Genomic DNA, 13,963 nt, shown 5'->3' on the forward strand with positions numbered 1-13,963 from the left:
AAGATAAGATCTATAACAATGCATGCAACCTAACTGAAATCCCCGCCATCACCACCAGCATGAAATATTCAGATTGAGTAGATTATTCTACAAAAGGGAAGAAAAATGAATGTATGAAAGAAGTACTTTTCACTTCATCTGTGTTCTGAGTATCTGCCATTACGGGCATATATTCTGGTTAAGCTGTATATATTTTTATGCTGAACATAATCAGAAAAGGCAGTAGAATTTTATTCTTACTGAGGGGGAACCAAAGAGCTGTCTCCACTAGAAACATACAAACATAAAAAGGAAACTAATATGTTGTAATAAACATTATTCACATATTGCACTACACAAAATAAATATTGATGTCATTTAAGTTTCAGTACAATCAAAGTTAGGTCAGTATTCTGTCATTAAAAACACTGCTTATGGCAGAGCCTCTTTTTTCAGTCAACACTTAACTAACTTATTAAGTAGTAGAAGGGCCCTCCAACAAACAAACAAAAAAAAACAAATTTTCTGCAGGACAAAGGTAGGAGAGGGGTACTAGCAGAATAAAAGATGTAAGAGCAGGTCGTAAGTCGTGCCTGGAAAGCTCAGTTGACAGAGTATTGTCCCACAAATGACAAAGGTTCTGTGTTCAAGTCCTGGTCTGGCACATGGATTTAATATCCCAGGAAATTTCAAAAAAAAAAAAAAAAATTAGTCCCCTACCCCAGTGCAAACTTAATCCAGATTTACTGACACTGCCTCTGCTTGCAGCCTTTATTTTCACGTTCCTTTAAGATGAAACAATGGCCTGAATAGTTTCTAGTAAGAATCTAAAATCAAGACCTAGACATACAGGAAAATCAGTTCACAGCACAAACACACAAGGAATGAATTCACATAAGAAGATTATAACAGTTTTCATTAACAATTGTCAACGGCTTCAACATCAAAATATTTAAAGGATAATATATCGACAGCATTATGTTTTTGTTAGTCCCAACACTACGGTCAATATTTGTTTCCTACAACTGTCTATCTTCAAAGGCATGAGCAATTATAACTTCAAATTTAAGACAAATATAGTTGATGTAATCATCTCAGCCAGGAACCAAAGTCCAATAAACAAATCACTTCTGGTATACAAAAATGGGTACAGTAATTGTAACAAAAAAACAAAAATATTAGATGGAACAAAATACAGTGTTTTCCTTTAAAATTCTAATAGATAACTTTATCGTATTTACACCCATTCACATGGCTTTTCACGAAAGTGACACAAAATGAGCGCAGGGGAAGAAGCAAGTAGAGGTAGAGGTAGAGAGAGAGAGAGAGAGAGAGAGAGAGAGAGAGAGAGAGAGAGAGAGAGAATAAAAAGACAAAATTATAGATGTATTTATTTAAAAATTGATGAATAGAAGAGCAAAAAGGAAATCATCATGTTATTTCTTACCCAATAATAGAGTGTGTTGCCATGATGAAATCCTCCTGGTCATTAGGGTTCTGAAATAGCCTTGATTTTGTCTGGACTTGAATGTACTTATCAGGAGTCTTCACACGTAGTCTGTATATTTTACTTGTATTGTGACCAGTTTGCACAGCCTCCCTTAAATGACTTGTCAGCTTCTGCAAGTCTTGCTGATGGCAAAGATCCTGTATGACACGGCCTGCCAGATCCTAGAAGCACACAAACACACACACACACACACACTCAGTAAATTCAGTTTCATACTCACATAACTTTGTATAAAATCCAAATCATTGAGAAACTGGAAAAATAAACAGAAAATCTCTTTAATTCCACAAAAATTATAAACTTTGAGAACTAGAATGGGAATATCTGTTATGGTTTTACTGTTTAGGTTCCTCCTTGTCAAATCAGGCATAAGGCACAGAGCACAAAAAAATTTGCTGGTCTTATTGTTAGTACCTCACCTTGTTTAAAAACTGCGAGTAACTAGGTGAAATATTTGTTGTGTCAACTCCTACTATTTTGCCATGCACATCAAGCTTCATGCTGAACTGTTCAACTGCGTTGGGGAGAGATTTTTCATTTTGTGGTATACGACGAGCAACACACATGAGACAGGGGCTACTATCGATTGACTCACTCAGGTCACCACTCTCAGAACGATCACTTGGGTACGGAAGCAAAGTAGATGAGATCTGAAATATCAAAATGCAAACGTTAAAGCAAATCAATAACGGTGGGCAAAATTAATGTTTTATTATCTCACTCTAAGAAACTGGCTTTACAATTGCAGCAATTATTCATCATAACAACTACTACCACAAACACTGCTAATATTCGTATTTCACTTCCATTTTCAATAAAATTATTGTATTTGACTATGGATAAGCATTACAATAAATGTCATCGTAAATAATGGCTGATAAGAGAAATATGTTCTGTTGTAAAATTTATGTGCACAAAATTAGGTATCATGAATATAGCTTTGGAAAATACAAGTAAAGGATGATTGAATAAAAACTGAGGATATCCACATACAATAAATAATCAGCCGCACTCTATGTGGCTATAAATAAAACATGGAGTTTTAATCTGTCACAGCTAACAACAGTGACACATTTTTGATGCTCTATTTCAGTAAGAGTCTACAAGATGCATACCTGCATATACTCATACTTGCTTATACGCTGTTGTTTCTCTTCCATAGTTTCATCAGCATCATCTGGGGGCTTGATTAACAAGCGGCAGTTAATTGTACGGTTCCTGTGAGGTTGATGTTCGCCAGACCAAGCTAAAACAAATGAAAAAAAAAGTTTATATAATGTCACCAAGTTAAAGACAAGATTGTGAGATTCCTAAATAAGTAATAAATCTGATGTGACCTTCATCTCTGATTTTGTACCTAAATGAAAGCATTGATTAAGGTACATTTTGCATAAAAATATAAGTACACACTGGAGAAAAAGGCATAAGTACCATATAACATGGCATTTGCAGTAGTTTGGAGGACTTTACACAGCTTCCTTGTGAGAGATATTAAGCAACTTTAACTAATACTAAGGATGATAACCATACACTGATCAGCCGAAACAGTAAACATTTGCTTTAGTGTGTTGATCCATCTTTGGAACGCAACACAGCAATGGTTCTGGGTGGCATGAATTCAAAAATCCCTTGGAAGTCTTCACGAGCTATGTGGTACCAGATGTCTACAAACAGTTCAAACAATCCCAGTAAATTAAAAAGCAGTAATTTGAAGGCATCCCAGAAGTGCTTCATCAGGTTTAGATCAGGCCAAGACACCAATGTGACTTCAGTGTAGCAGAATTCTAGTTCAATAATTCTGTGACAACATTGTTGTCAGAGAAGACATCAAGCATCAAGGGACAAGGGGGGGGGGGGGGGGGGCTCAAATTTTTAGGCAGTCCACAGTTGCTACGACACTTTGGATTACTAATATACATCTCCTTGAATCCAAGTGAGTGTCATCATAGCGTAATACGTAATACTACCTTCAACAGCCTGTGTATGTGAAGCTGAGATGATAGTGTACCTACACACAACTATCAACTTGCTGTAACAAGAAACGTGACTCATCCAACCTGGTGAGACGTTTTCACTGATCAACAGCCCAATCTCAAAGATTCTGTTCCCACTGCAATCAGAATTTATGATGTCATTGGATCAACATGGGAATGTGTAGGGATTTCCCCTGCTGCAGAACTCTGTTCTTTAATAATGTGCACTGAACAGTGTGCTCTGAAACACTTGTACCTGCATCAGGACTGTACTCTGCCATCAGATCTGCCACAGATCTGCCTATCCTGCTTCACGGAGTGGTAAAGCCTCTAACCCCCACATTCTGTGATGACCTAGTCACCTACTCGTGTTTTCACCATCCTTCAACCAATTGCTGCAGACACTCACAGCAATAGCATGTGAACAGCTGACCAGCTACACCATTTCCAATATGCTTGTTCACAGGCACTTGAACATAACATTCTGCCATTTGTCAAAGTGGCCTGTACCAGAGGATTTCCCCACTGAGTTGCCTTTTGTCTTTGCTCTACTTTCACACTTTCCATATTGTGTCATATGCTTGCAACATAACCGTGAGGCATCCTATCTAGTAGTCAGCAGTGGTCATAAGTGTTGAGTCACTAATGCATGTTTCACCTACAATTTTCTGGCTACAAAATTTGCATTCACTCCTTTCTGTTTGTGTGTGTATCTGCAGCTTTTAGATGTCCATCAACAATATAGTCTGCATATCACTGAAGCAAATTACTGATAACACCTCTCATCACAGTTACAATAATGAACTGTTTTTGTGGTATACATAATCAAGGGAGTGCTATATGCAACACATGACCATTTTTAACATGAGTAACCTTTTTTTTTGTGAAAGCTACATCATGGACAGTGTATGTTTAACACCAAAACATATCCAATGGTTCCAATGAGGGTCTGGTCCCTGAAGTAACTCAACATTTTGTATCTTCTAATACCTCATGATTCATGCTAATTCTATATCTTCCACAAACCAGAGAGGAATATAACTTTACATCTTCCTCCACTCATGCAAATTACCAGACGCCAAACTTTGGGCAAAAAACATTGTACAGAGACATATTATAAATGTGAACTACAGTTCGTTAGACAAAACTTTTGTATTTGCTTCACGTGATACTCTTATGTGTTCATAGTTCATGGACAATGTTTGATTTAATTACAACAGGTTATTGCATTTTAATTTTGGTGAATTGTATAACATTACACATTTTTCCAGTTCTTTTTCTTATAATACAGATGCCTATTTGAGCCTTAATATTTCTGAAACATTGATTTATTCTCAGAAGCTCCCATGACACTACTTGTCATTAGCATTAATAACAGAAAAATACTATTTATAACAAAATTACAAAGGCAGATAAACTGTAACAACAGATTTCAAGGTTTCACAATTAAAAAGTACAACCAAGTAAGACATCATACTAACCTGTGGAAGTAATTGGCAAAAGTATGGAACTGAAACGCGTTGTGTCTCCCACATGCATGAAATTATAAATACTTTTTCCAAGAATATCTTCCTTGGTGTACTTAATAAACTGCTCCACATTCTCTGAGACGTACTCCACATGGCAGTCTTTGTTCACAACAAATAAAAATCCATCAAGAGCCTGTAACAAAACCACAAATGTTTAAGCACATCATATGGACACTATAGAAGAAGAGCAGAAACGTACTGTGATAAATATCAAAGTGGCAAATACACACAGTATGAACATATGTTTCATACAGAAAACAATTTTACATAATACATAGTGACAACTTTATCCACATATTGTTTAGATCACGTAACATCAGGTAAATGAGAAAATAGAAAAACTTCCACCAACTGCAGCATTCAAAGTTTTTGAAAGCCATTGTGAACTAAAACTGTCAGCTACAAAATAGCCTGATTACAGGCATTACTCAATGTAATACAAGTAGCCATCACTGAATGTTGTATGGAAGTTATTGAGTTCAACTGATTACTATTTCAAGTCGAAGAGTTAAAATGAGTGTTAATAACTCAGCTGAAAATGGTTGCTAATATTTAATGGTCCACAAAAAGTATATATCAATGTAGTAACAGGGAGGCACTGGTCAATGGGTACAAAACCAGAACAGAAGATGAAATAAACAACTTGAAAAATTTTTTCTTTGGTGTGGTGATATTAAAATTTTTATTGAAAATCTTGCACATACTATGTAATGTCTCATAAGTCATTGTAATAATTCAAATTTGTGCCTACAAATGTAAGTAGCAGAAGATGATCAAACCTATTCTTGAAAAAACTCCTATTTTCAAGAAATGAATGAGATTTTGTATCACATAGACACTTGTATATGTCTGCAATGATTAACTAGGTCTGGCACAATGTAATTAAAGAGTACAGTTCATAATTACAACTTTTAAGTTCCAGTTTCCTCTATTGTGCACTGGTGAATGAAGAATTCATATTTGAAAAACAGGTTCTACATTTCCACACGTGTTGACACACCCAATTGTTTGAAAAATTTCCTAAACTTTTTTCTGTTGCCTTTCTAAGATTTATCACTCCCTGCATACACAATAAACAGTTTGTGTACTTGCTTCATTTCTGTGGATAACATTTACACATAAAGGTCTCCCTAAATTATGTTCATCTGGCTAAGTTTCACTGTCACTTTTTTTTTTTTTTTTTTTTTTTGCATTTCTCATTTGGAACACAGTCCAAGAAATGTCTGACTTACTTGCTGCCTCAAGTCCAGTGTTTCTCCAGATTTATTCAATAGGAAGTAAACTAAGAACACAAGAACTGGTGTTTTTATATAACAATTTGTTTTCAAATTTTTCCATAATGAACTATAGACAACAGATTGAAGGTGGCACCAGGAATGTTAAATTGATACTGCACGATTCCGTTTCACCAGAGTTTGTTGCCATGAAAATATAAACGCACATAACAGGTAACAGTGTTCTAATGTAACTCTTATTTAAGACTTTGCATATATATTTTGCAAACAGTAGCTCAATATCTGGACACACCATAAATAAATATATTAAAAAATGAAAAACACACAAGCACACGTACAAGCGCACGCGCGCTCGCACACACACACACACAAACACACACACACACACACACACACACACACACACACACACACACACACTTATTTATTTAATTTTACAGAGCTCCAAATATATTTTTTATGCTTACTTCTACGAACCGTGACAATTTTTCTGTTTTTATGTTCTACATAGGCATGATGTAAATTCAAATCAGACACATTACCTGCAGCAGTAGTGGACCAAGTACTTCATTAGCTAGAATAGTAGGCTTTGATGATGAAACTTCACCCTGCTGAATAGCATCACTGCTCGCACCCTCCTGTTCCTTAATTCGGCGTATCTGTCAAAACGGAAAGAAATACCATTAGGTAAACAATACACTAGATAGAATAAGAACATGTTTGTATTCCTACCCAACAAACTCATTTTGCATGTGGTTTCTAAAAATGACCTACCAAGGTCTGGAAAAGGGTGTGGTTTGATCTGAAGAATCCAAGTTTTTCACAGGTTCCTTATTTTGTAATTTGACACTGATGTGTTAAGATCTTTGATGCCTCTGGCACAATGCTAAATTGTTTAAGATATGAAATGCAAATCTATCCACTACTCATTACTCATATTCTGACAGCTATAACATCATTCACATAGGAATAGATGAAGTATATACTGAGTAATGCCACAAAACATGTGCAGAAATAGTAAATTTTTGTCTCTGTGAATACAGTCTCATCCATAAGCCCCCAGAAATATGTAGTTTGCCCGAATCATAACTGGTGAACAAGACTGCTAAGTATGAGCACTGTGTTTTGTATCATTGCTAATTAAACTACCAGTCATTATTGCTTACATTAATGAGCTACAATAACACTGCAATGCATCATTTTCACAATGGGTTTCCCTGTCATATAGAAACATATAGAAATATTCATATATTCAACATATAGAAATATTATATTATTTTGAACAAACACTTAATTTACTAAATGGTCCTAACGGGTGTTTCAAAAATGACCGGTATATTTGAAACGGCAATAAAAACTAAACGAGCAGCGATAGAAATACACCGTTTGTTGCAATATGCTTGGGACAACAGTACATTTTCAGGCAGACAAACTTTCTAAATTACAGTAGTTACAATTTTCAACAACAGATGGCGCTGCTGTCTGGGAAACTCTATAGTACGATATTTTCCACATATCCACCATGCGTAGCAATAATATGGCGTAGTCTCTGAATGAAATTACCCGAAACCTTTGACAACGTGTCTGACGGAATGGCTTCACATGCAGATGAGATGTACTGCTTCAGCTGTTCAATTGTTTCTGGATTCTGGCGGTACACCTGGTCTTTCAAGTGTCCCCACAGAAAGAAGTCACAGGGGTTCATGTCTGGCGAATAGGGAGGCCAATCCACGCCGCCTCCTGTATGTTTCGGGTAGCCCAAAGCAATCACACGATCATCGAAATATTCATTCAGGAAATTAAAGACGTCGGCCGTGCGATGTGGCCGGGCACCATCTTGCATAAACCACGAGGTGTTCGCAGTGTCGTCTAAGGCAGTTTGTACCGCCACAAATTCACGAAGAATGTCGAGATAGCGTGATGCAGTAATCGTTTCTGATCTGAAAAATGGGCCAATGATTCCTTTGGAAGAAATGGCGGCCCAGACCAGTACTTTTTGAGGATGCAGGGACGATGGGACTGCAACATGGGGCTTTTCGGTTCCCCATATGCGCCAGTTCTGTTTATTGATGAAGCCGTCCAGGTAAAAATAAGCTTCCTCAGTAAACCAAATGCTGCCCACATGCATATCGCCGTCATCAATCCTGTGCACTATATCGTTAGCGAATGTCTCTCGTGCAGCAATGGTAGCGGCGCTGAGGGGTTGCCGCGTTTGAATTTTGTATGGATAGAAGTGTAAACTCTGGCGCATGAGACGATACGTGGACGTTGGCGTCATTTGGACCGCAGCTGCAACACGGCGAACGGAAAACCGAGGCCGCTGTTGGATCACCTGCTGCACTAGCTGCGCGTTGCCCTCTGTGGTTGCCGTATGCGGATGCCCTACCTTTCCAGCACGTTCATCCGTCACGTTCCCAGTCCGTTGAAATTTTTCAAACAGATCCTTTATTGTATCGCTTTTCGGTCCTTTGGTTACATTAAACCTCCGTTGAAAACTTCGTCTTGTTGCAACAACACTGTGTTCTAGGCGGTGGAATTCCAACACCAGAAAAATCCTCTATTCTAAGGAACAAACCATGTTGTCTACAGCACACTTGCACGTTGTGAACAGCACACGCTTACAGCAGAAAGACGACATACAGAATGGCGCACCCACAGTTTGCGTTGTCTTCTATATCTTTCACATCACTTGCAGCGCCATCTGTTGTTGAAAATTGTAACTACTGTAATTTCGAAAGTTTGTCCGCCTGAAAATGTGCTGTTGTCCCAAGCATATTGCAACAAACGGTGTATTTCTATCGCTGCTTGTTTAGTTTTTATTGCCGTTTCAAATATACCGGTCATTTTTGAAACACCCTGTATATAGTATGGGGAGAGTTCAGAATTCCATATATGTTGATTCTGCCATTATGTTGTCTTTTTCTGGCTTCCACAAACACATCCTATGAATCTACAAGGCTGGGAGGGAGCCTTAAGTGTAAAGGATCTGAGTCTGAGACTCGTTATGTTGGACGAAGAAATACAACCATTAGTCAAAAAGGAATGCCTCCTGTTTCTTTCCCCTCAAAAAACTTTGTAAAATGAAATATTCAAATTTGGCACTATATTACAAAGCTGCTTCTCCAATCCACTGCAGTAGTAACCTTCTGCCTCTACAGATGCCAGCATGGCAGTTGCTTGCAAAATGACTAACATTGAAGTTCGTATTATCTAGAGTGTGTTCTGCGATAGAATTCTTGAATGCAGAAAGTGAGAGACCCATTCCCATTCATGAAAGATGGAAACGTGTATGGCGACACAACAGTGGATATCAGCACAGTTACATGATGAGTTTGTAGCTATAATGACGCTGAAGGGCAAACACCATTGGTTGACGAAATACGGAGTAGCTGGCCAATGCCCGCAATGACTCCAGAGGGTGCGATTCTGGTTGACTTTTAGGAACAGTGATGTACAACACATTCTGTCCAATACATCAAAACCCTCAAACAGCTTAAAGCATGTCTTCAGCAAGTTCCCCCAACAAAAGCTACGGTGGATTGTTGTTCTTTTGCATGACATAGCAAGACCACACACCAACCATCACATCACTGAACAGATTGGAAAACTGGATAGAAAGTCTTGCCTCACACATGATCAGTCCTGACATGTCATCACCATCAGACTTCCATCTGTTTGGGTCACTAAAAGGAGCTCATCATGCGACTCACTTTGAAGACGAGGAGGTAATGTAAACATCCACACATCAATGGCTTCTGAAGCAGGATAATGTGTTTTATCATACTGGAATACATGCCCTTGTTAAAAGATGGACGAAAACTGTGGAAATGGACAGAGATTGCATTGAAAAATCAAAGCCAGCCATCAATATTGTAGTTTTCAATGTGTGTAGTTGCATTTTAAATTCTTTGCAAAGAAAAGAAATGCAGGGCACTACTTGAGTGACCAGCATATGTCCATGTAATTGCATCCAAAGATTGTTCTTCATACTGAAATCACATGAGCTGATGAATTATGTATAGTTAATCTTCCATCACACACCAGATTGGTCTTCAAGGAATATTTTTTCCATTGTCTCAATTCTTAAGCTGAATGAAGCACAAAAACGATGAATTCCAACACAATGAGCCAATGAATAAGTTCTGTGTGCAAGTATAAGATACATTTCAAATAAACATATAAATTATTTTTTATTTCTTATGTACTGGAGCCCGTGGTTTTTTTTTTATATTCTATGTCTCAAGTAAATATTTCTCAGTAACTTTTCAAAGTTTGCCATTAGAGTTCATTACCACCCTGTAGGCAACATATGATAACAAGGGATAAAATCAAGGAACACAACTACTGCCATACCAAAGCAATACAAGGAGGACATCTTTATATATTGAACTCTACTTCTTCATCCACTCAAAATTTGTATTCTGCAGAAGGAAAGAAACTGCTCTATAGAGATGTCACATGGGTATTATGACTTACAAAAGGGACAAGGAGATGATATTAATTGATTTAATATGACAAATGCCTATTTAAAATTGCAAGGTGATTTCAGCATAATAGAACTGAAGTAGTAGACTCCTGGTGCATACAAATGTGACTGATGATGTAAGAAGTAAGTAGCCAGTGTAAATATGTAGTCATATGAAGTCCAAAACAAAGTGGAAACCACAGATGGTAAGGGTGAAAAAGAAAACCTGGCTCTATAACTGAGGCTGAAACGACTAAGTGCAAAAGAAGCCCTTCATTTAAAGAAAGACCGAAAAAAAGAAAGACTAACATTGCCCAACAGTATAATTAGCATGAATGAGATACTTTCAACAGGTGACGAAATATGTCAGCAACACTGAGCGAATCTAAGTATATAAACAATGAAAAACATTGAAGTAATACACAAAAGAAACCCTACCAACATTCCATTGCACAAAAAAGAAAACTAGGGAAAAATTAAACAGAAAGTAGAAAAAGCACTTGAGAAATTAAGCAGTTACGTAACACGAGTGTCGACACATTTCAATATAGCACACAATACAAATGCAGAATTGAAAAGTAAAGGATAACACTGCTTTATTTACCTCCTACATTACAAATAACTGTCAAGACAAATACAATTATTACAACATACAGGCAATGCTAAATCTTTGCTGCACAGAAGTTAAAGATGTGCTCCAAATATCATCATTTCATATTCTTTCATGAATTATTGAATAAAGTCAATCCATGGATGGGTTTTAACATCCCACAATGGTTAACAACGACTACATGCCAAAACTGCAATCACAATAAATATTTTTAACAGCCATATACAAAATGTCTTCATTCAATAATTACAGTAAGACTGTGGACCCAGTCCTCATCAAAATTCCCCAATAAATATGACTAAGATTAGTGTGGAGTTTGATTGTCAACCAATATAAGTGGATATCAAGCAAAATAAAAAATACAATACTGTTTTAACAGTAGATTATTCGAGCACATGGGGGAATTCAACGGCTACCTATCTCTGGGCTATTGTATGACAGTAATGTGATAATACACGCAGCAAAAAAATGTAGGTCCCAAAGGTCTATGAATGGAATAGGATCATATTCACATAATATAATTTCTCTTTAATTTTGATGCCATGAATCGTTAATCTGAATGTTACAGGACATTATAATGCAATAATAAATTGTCATAAAACAAAGGCAACATAAACCGAAAAAGAGTTGCAAATTTGGATTCAGTGGTCAGTTACAGCACTAATACGCTCAGCCATTTTAAAACAGAGCCTCCAGATGACTGTCATAAATATTAAAACTTGATAAAGGTTATTTAGGCTGATAAACAATAAAAGCAGAAAAGGTAAATGGTTATACTTTAAGAGAAAAAAGGATACTGACATACAAAAATGGTGTAAAAACTCCACTTTTTAAAAGGTTTGCTTTTTAAAATTGAATTCCAAAACATAAGAAAAAAAATGTGTCAGAAAATACAAGAAAAATTGCCTATTTTGAAGTTCTGGAAATTCTCAAGGTCTGTTAAATTATTTCTAGTCTTTTGAAAAACATGATCCCATAAGAGAGACATCAAGAGTTCCATTACAATTTTGATACTTCAACCTATAAAAAAATGTTAATTAAAACTGAGAAACATGCGAATGTGTCCTATTCAGTTGCTCTTTTCATCCCTTTCTCAGAAGTTTCATAAAAATAAAGTGTATCATGCAATTGTTTGACGGTACAGAAATCATGTGTGCAACATAGGCTTTTTCTGGAGGTTACAGCAAGCATCCTAACAGTTTTGAGGAACAAACACACATGTAAATAATTATTCAGTTTTCAGTGGGTTAGGAGATAGTTCTGGAAGATTAGCAAGGCTAGCTGGCCAGATTTACTTTACATTTTAAATGACAGTTTTCTGTGATCTTCAATCAATAGGAGTTTTTGAGTATCCAAGCTATTTTAAGCTATCACAGATTTCTTGGAAAATGTAGACTCATTATTAACAGAAATGCTTCACCTGTTTATATGATCAGAGACTTCCTCTTTTTAATCATAAGGGTATCTGTAGACACTAGTCGTTAAAAACTATACAATTTCGATATTTCTTGTATAGATGCTCAGTACAGCTGTCACATTCAATGGTCGAAGAACCACTTCAATTTCCAATTGAAATTATTATCTATTTAAATTAGATCACTGAAAATTATTTGGTTGACTGTGAGTCAAAAGCTGAATCAGATAGTCAACTAAGGGCAACTGATCATTTATTTAAGTGTTCAATACCATAACTGTAATATGAATGTGTACACAAAATAATTTCTTTCTTCTGATTTACTCATACTATTACTGACAAATGTTTCATGTCTACTTAAAAAGGCCTCATACATTGAGTTTAATAAGTAAAATGCTTGAAATTTCTCATTAGATTGCAGCTGGACAGAGTGGACAGAGAGGAACATTGTCAAATGACTTTCAAGGTTTGAAGGAATGTCGTGAAGCTAGATTTGTATATGAGATTAAAACGTTTGCCCTAAATAATCAACACTACTCAAGTCATGTAGTGTAGCCTGAACAAGCAAATATACTTGCCTGGGTTACAGTTTCCTGGAGGATGGCGCACTTGTCCGGTTTCACAGAGAGTGAGTTCATGTCAGCAAAGCTGGCAGCAATCAGCTCAGCCAGCTCTTCATAGAATGTGTTCTCTTGATCACGTCGTCTCTTCTCATTAAGGCACTTCGTACTGCAATCAAATGTGAAATTATGAGAAGTGTGATCCCTCAAGTGTTAATACATTAGACTCCAGACTCAAATTACCCATGTCTCGAGGTTGAAGTTTGAAACTGTAGTAGATGCTGCGGTGGCAAGAGGAACAGGACTTTTGGTCAGATAATCACAGGGTTATAAATACAAAATGACATAGGGATAAGGCAGAAATATGTTTGGTAATGAATAAAAAAATAGGGATGTGGGTAAGCTACTATGAACAGCATAGTGAACACATTATTGTAGCCAAAATAGACAAGAACCCCACACCTACCACTGTAGTACAAGTTTATATGTCAACTAGCCCCGCAGATGATGAAGAGATTGACGAAATGTATGACAAGATAAAAGAAGTTATTCAGATAGTTAAGGGACACAAAATTCAATAGCCATGGGGGACTGGAATTTGACAGTAGGAAAAGAAAGAGAAGGAAAAGTAACAGGTGAATACGGACTGGGGGAAAGGAATGAAAGAGAAAGCTGCCTGGTAGAATTT

At 36.7% G+C, this 13,963-nt stretch overlaps 1 protein-coding gene across 11 annotated transcripts in view; it reads right to left on the reverse strand.

Moving 5' to 3' along the window:
• Nucleotides 1-13,963, reverse strand: part of LOC126481335 (nuclear receptor coactivator 3-like) — a 309,936-nt gene that overhangs the window by 70,694 nt on the left and 225,279 nt on the right. For all 11 annotated transcript variants that reach the window (XM_050105013.1, XM_050105020.1, XM_050105012.1 and 8 more), the window contains exons 3-8: nucleotides 13,294-13,444; nucleotides 6,769-6,885; nucleotides 4,944-5,124; nucleotides 2,605-2,735; nucleotides 1,909-2,139; nucleotides 1,427-1,650 (exon numbers count right to left, since the gene is read on the reverse strand). In XM_050105013.1, coding sequence (XP_049960970.1) covers nucleotides 1,427-1,650; nucleotides 1,909-2,139; nucleotides 2,605-2,735; nucleotides 4,944-5,124; nucleotides 6,769-6,885; nucleotides 13,294-13,444 — 1,035 coding nt within the window. The remainder of the gene's footprint in view (nucleotides 1-1,426; nucleotides 1,651-1,908; nucleotides 2,140-2,604; nucleotides 2,736-4,943; nucleotides 5,125-6,768; nucleotides 6,886-13,293; nucleotides 13,445-13,963) is intronic.

This window comes from Schistocerca serialis, chromosome 5 (assembly GCF_023864345.2).
Source record: "Schistocerca serialis cubense isolate TAMUIC-IGC-003099 chromosome 5, iqSchSeri2.2, whole genome shotgun sequence".
In the NCBI taxonomy this organism is placed as follows: domain Eukaryota; kingdom Metazoa; phylum Arthropoda; class Insecta; order Orthoptera; family Acrididae; genus Schistocerca; species Schistocerca serialis.